Raw genomic sequence first — 22,451 nt, forward strand, 5'->3', positions numbered from 1 at the left:
CCTGGTGCACGTATTAAGGTTCTCAATAACATCTCTCTATTCTACCTTTTGGGTCCCCTATTGCTTCCCAAAACTTTCCTGTCTGCCCACTATTCCTCCCTTTTCTAGTTCCACTCACTACCTACCTTGTCAGATTCTAGCATCTGCAGCCCTTCTGGCTATGTCTATCAATCAACCCCCGTTCACCTGTACTCCCTCACCTCTTTATATGGTTATTTTCCCTCTGCACTCTCCGTCCTGGTGCAGGGCTTGTAACATTGACCATCCTTTGTGCCCACAAAAGCGGCCTGACTGACTGAGCTTGTTTTCTGCTCTCAGTCTTCCTCCTTACACCACAGAGGGAGAGTCAAAGAGCTTTTAGCTGGCAGGGAAAATGAGTCCGTTTTTGAGCATTTCAAGCCTACTGCTTTATTTGTTTTAAGATTTTATTTGTTATTATTTTTATTTTCTTTGTCATACAGCTGGCTCTGGCAAAGAATGAACACATAGTGTCATTCTATTCATTGTGCTACATGACCTGAGTCAACATGGTCCTACCCAAAAACTGCAGTTTTAAGGCCATCTTTTAGTTTCCATCAACCTGTTTTAATGCATGCAGTGAAAATTTGCAATGTTTTAGTGTTGACTGGCTTATTTGGATGTAGTGATGAAAGGAATTCAGTAGCTGTTTTCACAAGTAGATCTAATTTGTATCTGAATGTGTCCTCCACACTTTACACTGTTTCCCCCATGTATCACAACAGTATTTGTTTCTTTCATCCCCAGTGTTATTTGCAATTTCCACAAATCTGTTCTGTTCACACACCCTATGTCCAAGTCACGTATCTCGTATTAGCACCATGACTCTCTGGAATTGGTCTCCTGATCTGAAATGCTTCCGTTCATCCTAATCTGTGTTTGATAAAATCATTAACTCCATCCTAATTTGCACATATGTTCATCGGCCTCCAGAAACCAGATACAATATTTTACACCCTGGTTGGGAGGAGAATCTGTATCTACACTTTATGAACTGAAATCTCTTTAAATATGAAGTTTCCGTTCAGTGAAAGTGTTTGTGTATGTGATTTTATTTATCTGTTAATGGGGTATCATATGTTAATGTTTAACCAAGTTTTGTTGAGAAATTAATCACATCTGCAGTATGGTACAGTTTTGTTCTTAATCCTTTCTTTCCGTTTGCTTAGATGGAGGTGAATGCTTATGTGATGGCTTGATATCTTTCCCAATGACAATCCCTGCCCCTAAACTATCCTTTTCAAACTGGAATCCTTGAGTTGAAAAGAAGTCTTAAGATATTAGTGAAAGCTCTTCATCTCATGTTCTCGATGTTTATTGCTTATTTATTTATTATTATTTCTTTCTTTTAGTATTTGCATATCTTGTCTTTTGCACAGTGGTGAATGTTCAAGTGGTCTTACATTGATTCTGTTACGGTTATTATTTTATTGAGGATTTTTTGAGTATGCCCACAAGAAAATGAATCTCAGGATTGTATATGGCGGTATGTATCTGCAGTCGCTTAACACTGAGGATGTAGTCCTCGGAGGTAGGGTACTATGTAAATTTGTGCTTTGCGGAGTCATTGCAACATTGTGTAAATGAACGTGTGTGTCTGATTTAAAAAAAAATCAAACCCGAGATATGAGATATATTATTTTAATGTATACATAGTAATTTGTGGAGTAACAAGCACGCAAAGAGGCCTAACCTGTACATCAGTGAAGCAGCAACACCTTGCAGCAGCAGCAGCAGCGGAGGGAAGTGGGTGGTGGTTACATCTTAGAGGAGGCACCAGGCTGTGGGTCCTCCACAACTTTGGCTTCTTCTTCCAGTAGGCGTCGAGATCTGACTGCCTTTTCTTAAGTTTCCTCTCATGAAGCAGTTCTTGATAGCAGGAACTCATGTTGAGACCTCTGCCTTATTGCATTGTGCCCAGTCAGGGTCATTCTGATTGTTGATGTAGCCAAATTCAAAGAGGTGCCAACATCAACTGGCACTCACCAGCTTCCAAGTGCCATATCACTTGCTGTTTTACATCCATGCTAATGCTTTTCCTAGTTGTACTACCCTCACTGGAAGTTGCAGGCTGTTTTTCAGACAGTATGGGTGAAAAAAACTGAATAAATTGTTGAGGGAGCTAGAACATTTACACACACTGGAGGCCAAGTGTGAACTAATACATGACTGGCTGTGAGCGCCTCAGAGCACTTGTAAAGCACTGTCATTGGCTGATTGAATGTTTACTGTAATGGCGGCCGCTCTTATTTTAAGTGTTGTTTAGAATGAATTTTTGTTATTTTTTAAAATTTCAATGAAGAATTGAATAACCGCATTGTAATGAATCAGTGCTATGCGGGGTCTGGTTATACTTTGATAGTAAGTTTACTTTGAACTTTGAAGTTTTTTTTTCAGATTACTGCCCTCAGTTTTCTGAAAGGACAATATGAAGCATATTCCTGAGGGGATAGCATCTAAAGAGTTTTGTATGATTTACTTTTCCACTCTTTTGGCCACAAGCTCATAGTTCTTGTTATTGCTGCTCTGTGTTGACCACATCTGTATATTTGTCTGAGTTTCTTCTATTAGAAAAATTCTATTTTCAGATATGATAGAAAGTAACGGTATATTTGTCAGACTGCAGTGGCATTTCTTGTAGATGAAAGTGCTGTAACCTTTTCTCCTGGGAAAGGGGCACTGGCTGGGTGGCAACTTTACATAGGCAACATCCATTCTTAATATGAAAGTGGCATTTTACAAGGTGAAAACTGATGGGAAAGGATTCAAGATTTTGACAGCAGTATCAGGCATAATTATATCAAGTCAAATAATGACTGCACACATTTCTTCAGAGAGGTATGAATAATAAATGCAAAATGCATTTAATTCAAATGTAGACTGAATTTAACACTTGCATCCTGAAATACCAATTTCATATTCTATTTTTGTTTACATTCATTGATTACATTTCATGATTACTACATGCAATAGAAAAGTTATAGTACTTTTAAAATATTATACATCTGTATTAAAATATTCTGTCTATCATATCAGTTACATTTCAGCACTTGTCTGCTTTTTTCTTTCTGTGTTTGCCAGTTAAAATTATAATGTGATCTAGATGTTGTAGAAATTAGGGAAGACTATATGTTCTTAGAAATGTGCACTGAAACCCACATTGGATCTGTGCTCTCCAGTCCAAATATTCACATTCATCTAATTTTACTTTTCTGAATTGTCCATTGATTTCAGATGAGACTTGACCAACACTTTTAAAAAAAAATCCGGCTATTTTGGGAACTGTTATATTTCCTATAACGGTGACTGTGCTTTAAAAGCACATAGAAACATAGAAAATAGGTTCAAGAGTAGGCCATTCGGCCCTTCAAGCCTGCACCGCCATTCAGTATGATCATGGCTGATCATCCAACTCAGAACCCTGTACCTGCTTTCTCTCCATACCCCCGATCCCTTTAGCCACAAGGGCCATATCTAACTTCCTCTTAAATATAGCCAATGAACCGTCCTCAACTGTTTCCTGTGGCAGAGAACTCCACAGATTCACCACTCTCTGTGTGAAGAAGTTTTTCCTCATCTCAGTCCTAAAAAGCTTCCCCTTTATCCTTAAACTGTGATCTCTCGTTCTGGACTTCCCCAACATCGGAAACAATCTTCCTGCATCTAGCCTGTCCAATCCCTTTAGAATTTTATACGTTTCAATAAGATCCCCCCTCAATCTTCTAAATTCCAGTGAGTATAAGCCCAGTTGATCCAGTCTTTCTTCATATGAAAGTCCTGCCGTCCCAGGAATCAATCTGGTGAACCTTCTCTGTACTCCCTCTATGTCTTTCCTCAGATTAGGGGACCAAAACTGCACACAATATTCTACCTTTGTTTCTAGAAGTACTTTGTGATTTCAGTCTTGAATTGCTCACCTCAGATTTTAAAATACAGTTCTCTTAATATTGTAAGAGGGAAGCTGGAGTTCATTTGTCTTCTCTATCAGCTCCTATTTTATAGCATCGTCCTTCAGACCTATTTGAGAGATTATAAACCACTTCATGGAAATTGTCCTCTAAATTTTATCCCTTAATTTTGGGATTGTTCTGATAAATCTGTTGCTCCATCTCCAAAATATGATTCTTTGAAGTCTTCTGCCTAGATGAAATACAATTCCCAGTTGCAGCCTGATCAAAGTGTTGCACAAAGTTTGCTTTCCAATTCTCTTGCAATTAGGTCCATATGAGGCAAAAGCCTCATCTCACCATTGGCTTGTTGGCTTGGGGTGTTATTAACTTAGCAAATACTCATTAGTAACCAGGATATATTCACAGTATTAGATTATGTGTGGATCATTTGCTGTAAATCCTGCAAAAATTAAAGGAATAATGAGGCAGTGTTTCAGGGATCTTGAGCCATTCAGAAACCTGATGTGGAGAGGAATAAGCTGCACCTTGATCAGTGAGTGTGGGTTTTCAGGTTCCAGTACCACCACCCTGATGATAGTAATGAGAAGAGGCCATGTTTCGAATGGCAAGAATGATTGATACCATCACCTCGAGGCACCACCTCTTGAAGATTTCCTCAATGGTGGATCAGGCCGAGTCTACAATCCCCACCCTATGATCTCTTGTGATCCTGTGAATTAGAGCCTCCAGGCTGTGATGCTACCATACAGAATGTCCTTCACTGTACACCTGTGGAAATTTGCCAGTCTTTGATGATATACCAAACCTCCTCAATCTCCTAATGAAGTAGAGCTGCTAATACGCTTTTTTAATGATTGCATCAATGTGTTGTGCATAGTACAGATTCTTGGAGATCTTGATACCTATGAACTTAAAGATGCTCATCCTTTCCACCACTGACCTCTCAATGAGGACTGGTGTGTGTTCTACCAACTTCACTTCCTGAAGTCTACAATCAGTTCCTTAGTCTTGCTAACACTGAGTGTGAGGTCATTGTTTCAATACCACTCAACCAGCCATTCTACCTCATTCCTCTATGATTCCTCGACACTGTTTGAGATTTTACCAACAACAGTGGTGTTGCATATGTAAATAGTACTTGGAGATGTTTCTCAATAGTCAAATACAAATTAAGAACCACAAACAGGTGTGATAACCAAAGTTTACCATGGCAAAGTCAAAACAGAGAAATTATCACAGGATGGATTTCAAAGTGAAAGGGCTGCCTTTTGAATAATCCATATTTCGTCATTCAAATTTAAGTGATCTGCATACATTATGTTGCTTGCATTAGAGAATCAAATAATGATCAGACATTGTGAAGCATTTAAAATTTTAAAAAAGGACTGAGCTATAGAGCAACAGCAATGGAATAGAATGCAAGGAATGCTCAATATGCTTGTATCACTCTTGGAGTGCTGGTCTTACGAAGAGAAATCAGTGGGATACCATGTTTAACACAAAGGTTTCAATAAAAGATCAGTTTCTATCAGCAAATACTCTGAAAAGGGGGATGAATTATCTGTACTGCCTAAAAAATGGTTCTGCTTTTGTTTTTGAAAAGTGCAGAAGTATTCCAGTATTACACTGTACAAGCCACTTCTGTGTTTAAGCACCACATTACTTCAAATGGTGATCCAAACTCGTGTATTTAAAGGGAAGTGAAAGTACTGTTTAAGTTTAAAAGTTGAAATTGCTGCTGAATTTCAGCAGCAGTTAGTCTATTTCTGCCTGGGTGTTTCATATTTTGAACAGTGATTACCAGGAAAACCATTAAAAAAATTTAATTTCAGGATTATTTTCAGTGAGTATGCTAAATTTTGATTGATCTGAGGTGACTCATCTTTGAGTAGCCTACTTTTAGTGGGGCTTATTACTGATATAGAGATTAGAAACTCATTTAAAGCTCTGTAAAGCAGCGTTTACAGGATTCCATATTGAAATTAGTTGGGGACTATTCCCTGCCCCTTCCCTCTCTCCCTTCTCTGAAGTAGCCGTTAGTTTAGTGTAAAACTGAAATTCATGTTTCATTGCGGAGCTATAAGAGATAAAATATGATTCTTTTGCCAAATAAAATGTTACTTTTCATGGATGTAAATGTTGCTGTCAGAGGCAGCCTTCAATCCTCATCCCCTAATTTTCCAGTTTCCCTCAAAAAGTCGGTACCGACCTGGGTTTCCCTGAACACAGACAAGTTCTTAGAGCTTGTTCAGTTGACAATTTGCATGATTCACTTGTGAGTTTAGATTATCTTTGACTGCAGGGACATTCCTGCTGAGACCAATCCTGAGCACACCTCAAAATAACCACAGAGATGATTTGATGCTTGGAAGGAGTTGTAACCCTAAGTCTTTTGCTCTGGCTCAACTCAGCATGTCATGACTAGTTTTTACTATCTAAGTTGATCTCAGCTGATTTCTGCTAACTAAAGTGTGTGCTGCCGGCTGTTAACAGTAGGTCTCTGTGCTCTTTGGATTGTAGGAGCTGCTGTACTGATTGCTATCCAGTGACTCCTGCTGGAAATCTGTGGCCTTTCAAAGCATTTACTGCAGTCTTTTTCTATTATAATGAGGGTGGTGGTGAGAATTGGGAATGTCAGCACTAATTGCTTTGGAAATGCCAGGACACTAAAGTTTTATTTAATATTAAAATCTCTTGTCCCTTCTCCTCCAACATCAATGTAGTTTGGTTTAAAATCAGAGTAATAATAATATGCCAGTCTTGTTCTGAATTTCATTCAGGTCTTTGGCCACTGTCAACCTATACACTTAGGACATATAATGCTGACAATTTCATAATGAAATTCCACATATCTAATGGAGGAAGAAAAATAAAGTTTAGCAAACCGGGTTGTGAGTGCTGTAGGGCAGAGATTATTCCTGGTGATGACCTACTTTGATTTGGTGATGAATTGTTGCTAGGAGACTTAAAATGAACATACTGTTGCCAGGTTATGTTATGGATCACTTCTGACAACACACATACAGAGGCCTAATGAAGCTCATTAAGTTCCATGCTTTTTTAATCAAATCCAGTGCCAACTAATTGTCATCTTGCCCTTACTGTCACAGTTACCCAGTCATCCAGTGAGTGTTCCCCTTTTGTGGAATAGCAGTCCTAAATGATGTTCCAGTTACTGAAAACGTCTCACCTATTTTGCACGATACTGAATCTATATGAACTACGAACACGTTCCTGCCACCACACCCACAGACTCACAGACACCCCTCCCCACACAACCCCATAGGTCAGGGTTCCCCAATTAGTTTTCCACAAGGGCCAAATTATGTCAAGCAGGCCAAGCCAAGGGCCAAAACATCCAGCGTTTTTTTTTTCATTCCGCCAGTGAGTTGTTCTATGGGCAGATGTTGTTGCTGCTATTACTACCATTATTATTATTAGTAGTAGTAGTAGTAGTAGTAGTGGTAATAGCAATAATTTAGGCCTAGGATTCTCAAAGCCTGTGTTATGGGTCAAGAAGGGAAAAAAATGCACTCTTGAAACAAAATAAGTCCAAAACATGGTAGTTTTCACCACTTCTCTTCCACACAAAGAGTTTTAGTAGTACTGCCTTTTCCACAGTTTCTGTTCTTTCATTTAATCTATTTGTTCTTTTTAATTAAGCTATGTAGCATTTGAAGTATGAAGTGTAGCTATAAATGAGATTATCAGTATTATTATTGTTCTCAATCTTATTGTGGTATAATAATATTACAAGTTGACCCAAAAAAATTGATTCACTCACTAATCAGTGAGAGAAGTGACAACAACGGGATGAGGCAATCCTTCTGATGTCAGGCCTGTGTTCTGTTGTGACAATCCTGAGGCACTGGCCAAGATGTGCATTGGAGAGTCTGTTTCTGTCCTGGTCCTTGATAGAGTTCATTGAAGAAAACGATGACTCACATATGTAAGTGGAGGGGAACAGCATGAGCAGGAGCATTGCAATAGCTCTCGTGTTTTTGAATTGAGCTTGGGGTACCACGTTGATCCAAAAGTCACTCACTCCAACGTCCTTGTGTTGTGCTTTGAGCAAATCAGATGTTCCCATTTCCAAGACCTCCATCTGAAGAGTTGCCTCATCTGTGGAAGGCACCAACCTTTTGGCCTCTGCAGTCCGTTGGCCGTCAGCTGAAATGGAGAACGGCCGTCTCAGGAAGAGGAGGACGTCACCTGAGAGTTTAGGGAGCTTTCAAATCGTTCCCTGAAGTTTTCTGCCAGGCTTGTCATGAAATCCTTCATCACTGGATCCTCCCGCATTTCGTTCTTCTCGAGATGCTTCCGCAGACGTGGAAAGTGGAACTGACAAAGTGAATGTCTCTCTCCAAAAGGTTCAGCTTTGACCGGAAAGCTTCAATCGCCTCGTACGTGTCCGCAACAGTGTGGTTGTTGCCTTGTAATTGCAGATTAAGTTGATTTAGATGAGACATGATGTCACACAAAAAAAGATCATGTGCCATCACCTTGTTGTCACTTAAAAACCTCTTAAATCCTTGGACTTTTTGGCTCTGCAGGCTGGATAAAAATGACACAAGCTCATTGTACAGTTCGCACACCCTCTCTAACACATGGCCTTTGCTCAGCCAGCGAACATCATTATGCTGCAAAAGATATTTCTGTTCCACTGACATCTCCTCCAGCAATGCTCTGAAAAGGCGATGTTGTAGACTAGCACTTTCATGAACAAAATTTACCATTCTTGTCACAGTATCTATCGCCTCTTTCATTTCCCCACACAGTTTAGCGCAGAACACTGATTTGTGAACAATGCAATGAAATGCCAAGAGTGCTGGGTTAACAGTGGCAAACCTGCTTATCAAGCCCTTGTGTTGTCCCACCATCGACGGAGCCCCGTCGGTGACAACTGACACAATTTTGCTCACATCCAAGCCATTCTTCTCAAAGAACTGTGTCAATTCGTTAAAAATTATTTCCCCAGTTGTGCGCCCAGGCAGAGGAAGCAAAGTAGTTCTTCTTGAAAGGTCTTTCTATCAAAAGCTCTTCCATATCGGTTCGGTCACAGTACGAGTCTATAGCTAGTGATATGGCTTCTGCTTTCTCTAAATTGGTGAGTAGATTGGAAAAACACTCCTCCGCTAAAACTTCTACTCTTCTTGATGCCCTGTTAGCTGACAATGGCACCGTCTTTAATAGCCTCATAACTATTTTCTTGGTTTTCTCATCATGGCTTAAAACTTCGCCAACCATATCAATTGCACACATTTTAATCAACTTGGCATCAGCGAATGGTTTCTCAGCTTTGACAAGATTCCATGACACATGTAATGATGCGGCTGTTGTGCTCTCGTGCAGATGTTGCCTTACAGATAGAAACTAGTGCTTGTATGATGTTATCATAATTGCAATTTTTGTTTACGTTGATCTGATTTTGCAGGGTAGTTGGCATTAAAACTGGCAGCATGCATAGTGTTGAAGTGCCGCTTTAGGTTTTCTGATTTGCAGACAGCTACGGACTGCATGCATATTAAGCATGTCAGTTTAGCATTGGCATGATCCAGTAAAATAAAACAAAACCAATCAGTCCAGTTGGATTTGAACTGATGATTTTCCTGATCGACTTTGTGCTTTTTTGTGCAGGCTATGTTGTTCTTGGTTTAGGGTCCATGACTTACTGCTGGTAGCAATTCGCTTAGATGACAGATTCGCTTCTTAGATGACAGGAGGGTAGCTGGTGCATGCCGCTGTCTAGTCGAGGACCCTAGAGAGCGCGTGGTAGGTTGTGTGCTCTTTGGAGGCATAGGTCAAGTGTACGGTGTGGGATGAGGTTAAAATAAATTAGAGTAGTGTGTGCTTAATTTATACGTTATGACAGGTGCGTTCACAGAAGTGCCAATCAGTCGGCATGGTCCAGACATGTGGTTCTTGCAGTCCGGACTGGCCCACGATCTGCCTATTGGGGTTGTCTGCCATACATATACCCCTCACACTGACACAGCCCCACATACACATGGATGAAGGATCTCAACCCAAAACGTCGATTCTTTATTCCTATCCATCAGATTAAGTTCGGACACATCCTGCAGCTCAAATGTAGCTGTAGAACTGAGTGGCCACTGGCAGTGATAATACCACTGTACTGGTAGCACTCTTGCTGGGGACATGAATAACATTTTCCAATTTGCAGGCACCTCAACACTAGGGAGGTATTGTTGGCAGTCTACATTAGGAAAACCAATTCATCTTCCTCCTCATTTAAAGAGAGCAATAAACAGCACCCACACATGGATTCTTGAGGGAACACATTTCCCATTTCTTGTCCCTTTCTATATGACATTCACAGCTACGTGTATCCATTTTTAACTTTGTGATGTATTTATATTTTAATTTTGCAGTCTACTGTGTAAAAAGGACATTTTCCCTCTTGGGCATTTTATAGGACTATCCATTAACCACATGGTTTCTTCTTATCTTAATTAAAGTGTATATGCTGCTTAATATAGTTATCTTATCCTGTGTGGCATGGTAGTGTGGTGGCTAGTGTAAAGTTTTTTAGCATCAGTGATGGGGGTTTAGTTCCTTCAGCTGTACGTAAGGAGTTTGTTAAACCTTGTGTTTAACACCACAAAGTTAAAAATGGATACACGTAGCTGTGAACGTCAGATAGAAAGGGACAATAAATGAGAAATGTGTTCCCTCAAGAATCCCGTGTTCCACTGGGTGCTCCAGTTTCCCCTCTCATTCCACAAAGAGAATGATATGAGCATGCTATGTTGGCACCAGAGCCGTGGCTACAGTTGTGTACTGCCCCTAGCACATCCTGGGACTGTGTTGGTTGTTGATGCAAACTATGCATTTCACTCTGTTTTTGATGTACGTGTGACAAATAATTCTAACCTCTTTAATCTTTACTTGATAAGTTCACATATTTTGAAATAAAATTCCCGATGTCTCTGGTATTTAAACTCATGGAACAGATGTCAACTCTTCCCTTAAGTATACTGAATTCCTGCCTTTTTACAGAAGTTAAATTTCAGTACCCATACCCGTTAATGTGATGAGAAACTTTTCCAACTCCCTTTGAATTTGCCAATCTCGCTAAGTAATTTTAAGTACTGGTGTTCTGACTAGAACTGGGAATTAGGGCTTTTGCTTCTTCCGTTTCCACGAGAGAGATCAGTGGGATATCTGCTTATTTTTACCCCATTAACCACTGTATTTTTCTGTGTTAATTTTCATCCCTCTTGTATCAATTAATTTATTGAAGATCAGTGCATCCAACTTTGTCCTTGCAGAATATCACATTTTTTTCAGCCTGATGGGCGTTGCAATCATTTATCACTGCACAGTGCTTTCTGACCTGCGTGTCACAACCAGTTTCAAACGCGAAGCATGTCTGATGTACGGTGCTTATAATCAGCTGATATATCTATGTTTATGGGGTATTTAGATGACATTTAAGTAGGGAAGGCATGATCAATGGTTGTAACGGGGTGAATGGCATGAATATAAATGAGCAACATGGTTGGCATAGATCTGGTGGGTTAAGAGCCTATTTCTGTGCTGTGCCATGACATCGAGTGTACCATCACTGGCAATACTCTGTTTCTTCATCAAAGAGCCCCATCGAGGTAATCAAACATGTGACCTAAATGACTGTAAATTAGCCTTCATTTACTAATCTGTGCTTTTCCAAGTGCTAATTAATTTTGTTCCCAGAAGCCCACCAGTTCTCTTTTTGCATTTATGTAGAATTGGAGGATTATGACCAGAGCCTTTGTAGTTGCCACACTTTTCTCTAATCGGTTACATTCCATCTGGATTGATATTGGTATTGGTTTATTGTTGTCACATGTACCAAGGTCCAGTGAAAAGCTTTTCTTGGATATGGTTTATACAGATCAAATCATCACACAGTGCGTGGAGCTAGGATACAGTAAAATAATAACAGTGTGGAATAACAAGTAAAAGCTAGTGAAAAGATGCAGTGCAGGTAAATGGTTAAGTGCAAGGTCATAATAAGGCAGTTTGAGGCCGAGTCCATTTTATCATATAAGTGGTCCGTTCAAGAGTCTGATATGTGTATAATAAAGGTTGTCCTTGAGACTGGTAGTAGGTGCTTTCAGGCTTTTGTATCTTTTGCCTGTTGGGGTAGATAGGATCTTTGATTATGCTGGCTACATTACCGAGGCAGTGAAAAGCGTGACCTTTCTCCTTTGGTATTTATTAAACCTGCTGAATAATGACTAATTTCTGGTGGAATATCAAATGGAATAAATTGCTTAATCAAACAGACAATCTGTTTTAATTTTATGGATAGAACTTACAATTTTGCATCATTTGAAATAATCTATGGGTGCATACTGCTTTAGAATTGTAGCTTTATGGAAATGCCGTGCAATCGCAGCTACTAATAATTTTAAGTTGATTTTCATACTTGCATTTCAGTTTTGTAGAGTAAATTGAATTAAATAATTTTAAATAGATGAGAGAGTATACATTTAACATTATAAAAATATTTGGACCATGAATATTTGTCGTAACTTTCCATATAACTTATGCTTTATCAGAGTTAAAATGTTTCTCCTGTTTGATCTTATTAATTTAAATTTATAACTAATGGTATTTTTAAATATGTAGGTTTGTCCAAATATTCTTAACTTAACATATTTTTCTGTAATAATAACTACCCTCAAACTAGATTACCAAATACTTCAACAAAAAGTAGGGTTGCTTTAATTGTGATGAGCTGTTTGTTTGAGAGTTAAGAAAATTGTAATCACCAGAATACTTTTGACCAGGAACTGAGACTGTTTGTCGTTGAAACATACATTAAATAGATTATGAATGTCTTGACTTGGAATTGTTGGTCAAGTGAGACCATTTGCAACAGGAACAAATTCAAATACTGAGAAGAAATAGATATGAACCTAAGTTTAGGAATTCCTTTCAAAATTATGAATTGATGACTGCATAAATCTGCAGATCATTGGATGTTGTATTTCCTAGATGAACACAAGAAAATATAAGCAAGAGTTGGGCCACTGGGCTTTTCAAACCTACCCTGCTATTCAATAAGATTAGTGTTGAATTATGTTGGTCTTATCTCCTCTTCTGTGCCTTCCTCATAACCCTCAATTCCTTGATTTTTATTTTCCCCAAATATTTATTTATCTTCAGCTTGAAAAAGTATCTTTGACCAATCCTCTTTCATCCCTTGGTAAACTATAATAGTTTAGCAATCTCTCCATTGCTCTGGTTAGTTTACATTCTGCATGCTTGGTTATTTTAATTATTATAACCAACCTGTACTGCAGCTGATTTTAATAATTTTGATATGTGAGGCAAAAGAAATTGGTTTTATAAAAATTAAGTGTGTTGAATTTCTGAATAAGCGATTGTTTAATGATAAGACTATTGAAAGCATGACGTGGAAAATAAAGGTTTACTGAAATACTAATAAACTCGGCATGTTCTGTCAGCTTATGATATCATAATAAACTTAATTGCATCAAAAAGAACTTGCTACTACAGAAGCTACAAGATATAATTACAGGAATTTTTATTTATCAATTGATTTAAACATTGACATATCTCTTTTATTTCTTTCAGGTTTCAAGTGCCCAATATGTTCAAAATCAGTAGCTTCCGACGAGATGGAGATGCACTTTATAATGTGTCTCAGCAAACCACGACTCTCCTATAATGGTACTGTACCAATTACTCTTGTGTTTGCAGTGTATATGGCTGATCCTTTTTGGTGTTGACAGTGAAAACATGATATATTCTGTCAAGTGCTTTGATGTGTTTCTGTTGACAATGAAAAAAACCAAGATAAAAAGTCAAAAAATACAGGCTTGAACATGTATCAATGGTCCTTGGAATGATAAGTTCATGAAATTAGACTAAGGGAACTGCTGCATTTTTATTTCTTCCAGAGGTGGTGTAGACTAACCCTTTACGTCTCCTAGCATTGCATTTCAGAAAGTTTCAGCTTAATTATAAGTAAATTCAAAAGGTTTTCATTGTCATCTCAGTGATAGTTTTATAACAGCATAGCTGGAGTTAAGAAAGCAAATAATTTGCTAAATATCTCATCTTAAAAGAGTGTATTGCAGAGAAGAAGGGTCAAAGTAAAGAATTATTTTAAATGATAAATGTAAAAATAAGAGCTGCAGAAAAACAGTTACTCTTTATAAGTACAGTCATAGAATGATGCTGTAACTTTTTATTGTATTTTGCAGCGCATTAGTGTTTTGATAGTTGAACTGTTGAATTGTATGCATTTGTGCATACCCATCAATTCTGGAATAAATTTTTATCAGATTTCAGCACATCAAAATAAGAAGCATATAGCATAGTGATATTGTGGCCCCACCTACATTCCAGGTCTAGTCCTCCTTTTTGACTTGAGCATTCCAAGCTGATCCATCTACCACTGAGATAGAAACACATTGATTCCACTCTTGATTATGCACAGAATGTTGGTGTGCTAAATCTTGCTTTATTGATCTGTACATTTTTTTTATGTGATAACATCATGACTTACAGTCACTGCATTGAAGGTGTAAAGTTGAGTAATTATAACGGGGAAGGTGTAGAGCAAATAAAAAGGCATTAATGTTTGGTACATGAAATTAAAGTACCATATACATGGATCAGCTTCTTCATTTATTAATTTAGAGATGCATAAGTAATAGGTCCTTTGAACCGCACTGCTCAGCAACCCCCAATTTTAACTCTAGCCTAATCAGGGGACAATCAACAATGAACAATTAACCTACTAACTAGTAGGTTTTTGGACTATGGGAGGAAACCAGTGGACCCAGGGAAAACCCACATGTTCCACAGGGAAAACATACAGACTCTTTACAGATGACTTTGGAATTGAACTCCAAACTCCAACACCCCAAACTATAATAGCATTGCATTGCCGCTATGCTACCATGGCATGTGCAGTGTTGTGTTGAAGCAGTTCTGACTGGTTTGGGTACAAAAAAAATACTTCGGTTTATTATTGTTTATTATGCTTATTTATATGATTATTATTGTTTAATTTTATATTTATTCTTTTTATTTTTCCTTGGAGTTCGATAAGAGATACAGTTGCTGACTTGGGAATGCTTGAACTATTTTTCATGGAGTGTACATATCTGGGAGTGTTAACTTTAGCTGATCAGTTTTTTCCTGGTATAATATTCTGAAATGCAATGCATATATATGATGCATAAAAGTTGCATTGACAAAAAGAATCACAGGGGATCAGAGGGTTAGCAGCTTTAAATTCCTCGGTGTTATAATTTCACAGGATATATCCTGAGTCCAGCACGGAACTGCCTCTATTTCCTTAGAGGTTTGCAAAGGTTTGGCATGTCATCTAGAACTTCGACAAACTTCTGTAGATGCACACTAGAAAGTATACTGACTGGTTGCATCACGCCCTGGTATGGAAACATAAAATCTCCTTAAATGGAAAATCCTACAAAAGTAGTGGATACAACCCAGTCCTTCATGGGTAAAACCCTCCCCAACATTGAACACATCTATAAGGAGCACTGTTGCAGGAAAGCATTATCAAGGACCCTCACCATCCAGGCCATGCTTTCTTCTGACTGCTGTCACCAGGAAGGAGGGACAGAAACCTCAGGACTTGCATCGCCAGGTTCAGGAACAATTATTACACTCTACCATCAGGCTCTTGGACAAGAGGGGATAAATATTCAAATTTAGCCCTCCCCCCAACATTGAACAGTGCCCACAACCTATGGACTCACTTTCAGGGACTCTTCATCTCATGTTCTCAATATTTAGTGCTTATTTATTTTAATGTATTTATATAGTTTGCTTTTACAGATTGATTGTTTATCTGTCTTGTGTGCAGTTTTTCATTGATTCTGTTGTGCTTCTTTGTATTTACTATAAAAACCCACAAGAAAATGAATCTCAAGGTTGTACATGAGACCATAAAATATAGGAGCAGAATGAGGCCATTTGGCCCATTGAGTCCACTCAACCATTTCAAATGGCTGATCCATTTTGCTCTCAGCCCCAATCTCTTGCTTTCTCCCCATGTCCTTTCATGCCTTGACCAATCAAGAATCTATCAACTTCTGCCTTAAATATATGTAAAGACTTGGCCCCCACAGCTGCCTGTGGCAACCATTTCCACAGATTCACCACTCTGTCTAAAGAAATTCCTCCTCAACTCCATTCTAAAAGGACACCCTGCTATTTCTGAGGCTATGTCCTCTGGTTTAGACTCTCCCACCATAGGAAACATCCTCTCCACATCAATTCTATCAAGGCCTTTCAACATTTGATAGGTTTTAATGAAGTCACCCCCCTCGTTCTTCTGAATTCCAGTGAATACAGGCTCAGAGCCATCAAACACTCTTCATATGACAAGCCGTTCAATCCTGGAATCATTTTCATGAATCTCCTTTGAACCTTCTCCAGTGTCATCACATCCTTTCTTAGATAAAAGGCTCAAAACATTTTACAATGCTTCAGGTGAGGCCTCACCTGTGCTTTATAAAGCTTCAACATTACATCCTTGCTTTTATATTCTGTTTCTCTTGAAATTAAGGCTAACATCGCATTTGCCTTCCCCACCACAGACTCATCTTGAAAATTAAGGTTAAGGGAATCCTACACAAGGACTCCAAAGACTCTTTGCTCCTCAGATTTTTGAATATTATCTTCATTTAGAAAGTAGTCTACCTCTTTTATTTCTTCTACCAAAGTGCATAACCATACACTTCCCGACACTGTATTCCCTCTGCCATTACTTTGCCCATTCTCCTAAACTTTCTACATCTTTCTGTAGCCTGTCTACTTTCTTATAGGTACTTACCTTCCACCTATCTTCGTATCATCTGCATACAACAAAGCTATCAATTCCACATCAAAGTTGTTGACTTATAACGTAAAAAAGCAGTCCCAACACTGACCCCTGTGGAACACCACTAGTCACTGGCAGCCAACCAGAAAAGGCTCCCTTCATTCCCACACTACCAATCAACCACTGCTTTATCTATGCGAGAACCTTCCCTGTAATACCATGGGCTCATAGCTTGTTAAGCAGCCTCATATAATGCACCTTGTCATGGGCCTTCTGAAAATCCACATATGCAACATCCACTGATTCTCCTTTGTCTATCCTGTTTGTTATTTCTTCAAAGAATTCCAACAGATTTGTCAGGCAAGATTTTCCCTTGAGGAAACCATGCTGACCTTGGCCTATTTTATAATGTGCCTCCAAATACCCCAAAACTACATCTTTAACAATTAACTCCAACATCTTCCCAACCACTGAGGTCAGAGTAACTGGCCTGTAATTTCCTTTCTTCTGCCTCTCTCCCTTCTTGAAGAATGGAGTGGCATTTGCAATTTTCCAGTCTTCCAGAACCATTCCAGAATATAGTGATTCTTGAAAGATGTATGGTTACATGTATGTACTTTGATAATAAATTTACTTTGAACTCTGAGGGGTTTTGCTGCAAACCATATATATAAGCTCACATAAGTGTCTGGACTGTTCTCAAATCAAAGTTAAGGTCATCCTCACTCTCAGATACTTGTTAGTGCATAAAGTAAGACATTGCGATATTGTCGGTAATGTAAAATAGCAAGAGCATTTACTAATTAATCAAAAAGAGATTTGGGATAAACGAGTCATTTTCAGGTTGTTCAAGGCTAAGATAGCTTGTTTTTTATTAAAGGGGTGTGAAGGGTTGTGGGAATCTGGCAGGAAAGTGAAGGCCATGGCCACATCAATTATGGGTAGAAAAATAGGCTCGAAGGAAGCCTGCTCTTGCTCATGTTTCTAAAGTTCTTACAAAAACTCCTATGTTGTGTTTCTTAAATTTTAAGACTATGTTGAGTATAAACAATGGAACTGTGAAGGTAGCAGTGGAAAAGCTGATTTATGAATGCAGGACCTGAGTTTGAGTCTGTCACAGCAGGTATAATGATGATGTACACAAGAGATTCCACAAATACTGAAAAGCTTAAGCAATACAAACAAGATGTCAGAGGAACTCAGCAAGTCATGCAGCAACTTTGATTTTCAAGGAATTGCAGGCATCTTTCCTTAAGATTAGAATCAGTTAATTATTATCATAAAGTACTTGTTCAGTTAATTCCAGATGAAATTGTAAACTCAAGTCTACACTCAATAATTACAAAAATTGGTTGATTTGATTGATGGCATCTGTTAGTCTTGTGAGACCATTGATCTGGAAAGTCTTACTGTGTCCTCTCCAGGGCGCAGGCCAGGGCAAGGTTGTATGGAAGACCGGCTGTTGCCCAAGCAGTAAGTCTCCCCTCTCCACTCCAGCGATGTTGTCCAAGGAAAGGGCAAGGGCCAATACAGCTTGGCACCAGTGCTGTCGCAGGAGTTGCCGGAGCGAGGTTGAAGGCAGCGTCGGACTGCCTTAGGGACTCCAGCTCCGGATTGTTCTTGGGGTTTACTCCCGAAGACTTTCCCATAAGTGGGTATGGCTGCAAGGCAGTGAAGGTTTGAAATCAGAGTTTTCCCTTTTTTAGATGGACTGACTTCCCAGGCTGACGAGCTCCATCTACCCGAAGCACTGGTTTTAAGGTGCTAGGACCCGCTTTGGCCCCTTCTCCTGTCAGTAGAAACAGTTCCGCTGGGCTTAGAGGCTAAGCCACATGAGAACACCAGGAGTTGGACTTGGTTGTCAGAGGCGCAAGCCATGAGGAGCACTTTTAGGTAGTGGGAGCTTGTCCCCACTACCACTCCACGGCTTGACAACCTTGGAACCAATTACAAGAATACAGTTAAGGAAATGCAGGAGTGCTTTTGTTTCCTTTACAACTAATGTAGTCACTTCTGTTTCTAATGCCAGCTTTTCTGCAAACAAAATTTGATGAATCATAACTCTGTATTGCAAAATGAATGTTTATCATAAAGTTCCAGGAAAAAGTTAAATCAATCATGAAACATCTTTGCTTTGGAAAAGAAAATATCTAGATATAGAGTTAACGCATTAATTGAGTTTTCTTTACAATGCTGAATGATTCAGGCATTTTGATTTTTTTTTTAAGAAATGAGTTTACTTGTGCTTGTCTTATGTCTTCTCATAACCAGTAAGAGATCTGAATAAATGAACTATTAGTCATCCTAGTAACTATTTACTGGGAGAGCAGAACCTATGTGACTCTGAAGTTCTTTAAGATGCTGTCACGGTCTCTGCACATGAGATATATTCTGAGGCACATCATCTGTTCAGAAAGCCAAGCTGACCATATTTTGTTTTGAGAAAAGCTATGTTTTAGTTCATTAAACTCTTGATTTTAAAGATCTCAGTCAGATAGTTATACGTAAGTGATTCAAGTTCACTGCTTTTCCCTCCCCTGATGTTGCAGACTTCTTGAGATTGTACGGGTTTAATTGCAAGCCCACAACAACTTGTGGAAGCAGCTTATGTTTATGATAGGCTTTATGATGCCAGACTGTTTATCACATCACTTGCTCTGAAAAATCATAACTGCATTTATCAAGGATAGACTTTATTCGCCATATACATTTACATATACAGAATGAGCATTCCTTATCCAAACTGCTTGTGGCTGGAGATGTTTATTATTTACAGATTTTGGAATATTTGCATTTATGCACTGAGATACCTTGGGGACCCAAGTCTAAACACAAAATCCGTTTACATTACATATACAGCTTATGTACAGTTGGTGTTAATCTCTCAGTCCTCAGTCAGAGCACAGACATCGTGGAGCTGGATCCTTCATAGACTGTTGAAGCTGAATGACCACCTCGATCATGTTTATTATTGAGTTCCAGTGCTACAAATGGCTTCATATCACTATCAATTTCAAAGAGCTCCCTGTTCCACAGCAACAATGATGGGGGGGTGGGGGGAATGTTTGTTTCATCTAATATTTTAATAATTTTGTGCAGGAAAAAATTACTTTCAATTTTCATTTTGTTGAGGTATGTGCAAATGTGTATAAAATACATAAATACCAGCATGTATTTACAATGTAAACAGCATTATAAAAAGTGGTTTTAAGTGTTTGCAGTGACAGGGGTAATAAATAGAGGGGCTGGGGGAAGCTAACTAGATAGCTGGATAGCATAAATACCAAATGGAATGAATAGTGAAATTTAAAAAATGGAAATGCTGTAAGTACTCAGTAGGTCAAGTTCTTCCTGGGAGAGGTGAAGTACATTAAAGCTCAAATCAATGACCTTTCATCAGAACAGGGACATGTACCGATCCAACTGAGATCATTTAACAAAAACTGAATATCTTCACAAAATTTCTTCCAGTGAAGCTCAGTAATTCACCAGAAAATTTGACTGGGCCAATAGGCTGATTGGAGACATCACCACTGAAGTGAATAAATGCAGGATATGTCAATATTCAAGTCCTGATCAGGATTTGACAGGTTGTTGCTTTTTAGCTGTTCTAACTTGTTCTTCACGATTTGTCACATTGCTCTTGAAAATTCACGTGGCTTGCTTTGATGCATGAGCAATGAAGATTACAGAGATTCACTAACAGAAGCATTTGTTTGGCATTTGAATTTAAACAACGGATATTGAAGGCACAGAATGAAATAGGAAATACGTAGAATTCTTCTCTTTCTCAATTAAAGCTCAGAAGTACAGCATTGTTAGATGAGTTCTAAATCCATTATAATGCCACAGAACTATGATGTGCCTGAAGGATGGTCGCAGTTGGGAGCTGAATGTCTAAAGTTACACTTTATATCAGAGGGATAGGAAGGTAGGCAGAGGGGGTGGTGTGGCGCTACTGGTAAAGAATGGCATCAAATTAGTAGAAAGATTTGGCATAGGATTGGAAGACGTTGAATCCTTGTGGGTTGAATTAAGAAACTGCAAGAGTAAAAGAATGTGGATGGCAGTTACATACAGGCCTCCCAACACTGGACGGCAGATTACAAGAGGAAATAGAAGAGGCGTGTCAAAAGGGCAATGTTATGGTTGTCATGGTAGTCGATTGGGAAAATCAGGTTGGTAATGGATCTTGAGAGTGAGTTTGTTGAATGCTGAAGAGATGGCTTTTGAGATAAGTTTGTCATTGAGCCTACTAGGGGATCAGCTATACTGGAATTGGGTGTTAGGTAATGAACTGGAGGCAATTAGGGAATTTAAAGTAAAAGAACCCTTAGGAACCAGTGATCATAATATGATTGTGTTCAACTTGACATTTGATAGGGAGACAGTAAAGTCTGATGAAGCAGTATTTCAACAGAGTAAGGGAAATTACAGTGATATGAGAGAGGAGCTGGCCAAAGTAAATTGGAAGGAGCTGCTGGCAGGGATGTCAGCAGAGCAGCAAAGACGTGCTTTTCTGGGAAAAATAAGGAAGGTGCAGAATATATGTATTCCAAAAATGAAGAAATACTCAAATGGTAAAATAGTACAACTGTAGCTGACAAGGAAAGTCAAAGCTATTGTAAAAGCAAAAGAAAAAGCATACAACAAAGCAAAAATTAGTGGGAGGATAAAGGATTGGGGATGTTTTTAAAAACCTGCAGAGAGCAACTAAAAAAGTTGTTAGAATGGAAAAGTTGAAATATGAAAGCAAAGTAGCAAATAATATCAAAGTATGTTAAAAATAAAAGAGAAGTGAGAGTGGATATAGGACTGCAAGGAAATGAGGCAGGAGAAATAATAACGGGAGACAAGGACATGGCTGATGAACTAAATGAATATTTTGCATCAGTTTTCACTGTGGAAGACACTAGCAATATAATTGATGATATAGTGTGTGAAGGAAGAGAAGTGGGTGCAGTTACTGTTACAAGAAAGAAGGTGCTCAAAAAGCTGAAAAACATAAAGGTACATAAGTCACCCAGACCAGATGAATTGCACCCTAGATAGTGTTAGAGCTTGTGGTGGCATTAGAAATAATCTTTCAAAAATCATTGGACTCTGGCATAGTGCCAGAGGACTGAAAAATTGCAAATGTCACTCCACTCTTTAAGAAAAGAGGAAGGCAGCAGAAAGGACATTATAGACCAGTTAACCTGACCTCAGTGGATGGGGAAAATGTTAGAGTCAATTTTTGAGGATGAGCCGATGGAGTACTTGGTGACACAGGACAAGATAGTACAAAGTCAGCGTGGTTTGCTTCAGGGAAAATCCTGCCTGACGAACCTGTTGGAATTCTTTGAGGAGATTAAAAGAAGGATAGATAAAGTGGATGCAGTGGGTGTTGGCTATTTGGACTTTCAGAAGGCCTTTGACAAGATGCCACACATGAGGCTGTTTACCAAGTTAAGAGACCATGGTATTATAGGAAAGTTACTAATGTGGTTAGAGCATTGGCTGATTAATAGGAGGCAGCAAGTAGGGAAAGAAATGATCTTTTTCTGGTTGGCTGCCAGTGAGTAGCGGTGTTCCGCAGGAGTCAGTGTTTGGACCACTTATTTTTATGCTATATCTAAATGATTTAGATGATAAAATAGATAGCTTTGTTGCCAAGTTTGTAGTTGATACGAAGATTGTTGAAG

General features: G+C 38.8%; 1 protein-coding gene across 2 annotated transcripts in view; it reads left to right on the plus strand.

Moving 5' to 3' along the window:
- Positions 1–22,451, plus strand: part of znrf1 (zinc and ring finger 1) — a 241,963-nt gene that overhangs the window by 109,515 nt on the left and 109,997 nt on the right. Inside the window, exons 2-3 of one of the 2 annotated variants that reach the window (XM_059992648.1) lie at positions 13,539–13,634; positions 18,192–19,032. In XM_059992648.1, coding sequence (XP_059848631.1) covers positions 13,539–13,634; positions 18,192–18,244 — 149 coding nt within the window. In that variant the 3' untranslated portion in view covers positions 18,245–19,032. Of the gene's footprint in view, positions 1–13,538; positions 13,635–18,191; positions 19,033–22,451 lie in introns of those variants that run through there. The other variant, XM_059992647.1, reaches the window with a different exon arrangement.

Source organism: Hypanus sabinus, chromosome 17 (assembly GCF_030144855.1).
Source record: "Hypanus sabinus isolate sHypSab1 chromosome 17, sHypSab1.hap1, whole genome shotgun sequence".
Taxonomy (NCBI): domain Eukaryota; kingdom Metazoa; phylum Chordata; class Chondrichthyes; order Myliobatiformes; family Dasyatidae; genus Hypanus; species Hypanus sabinus.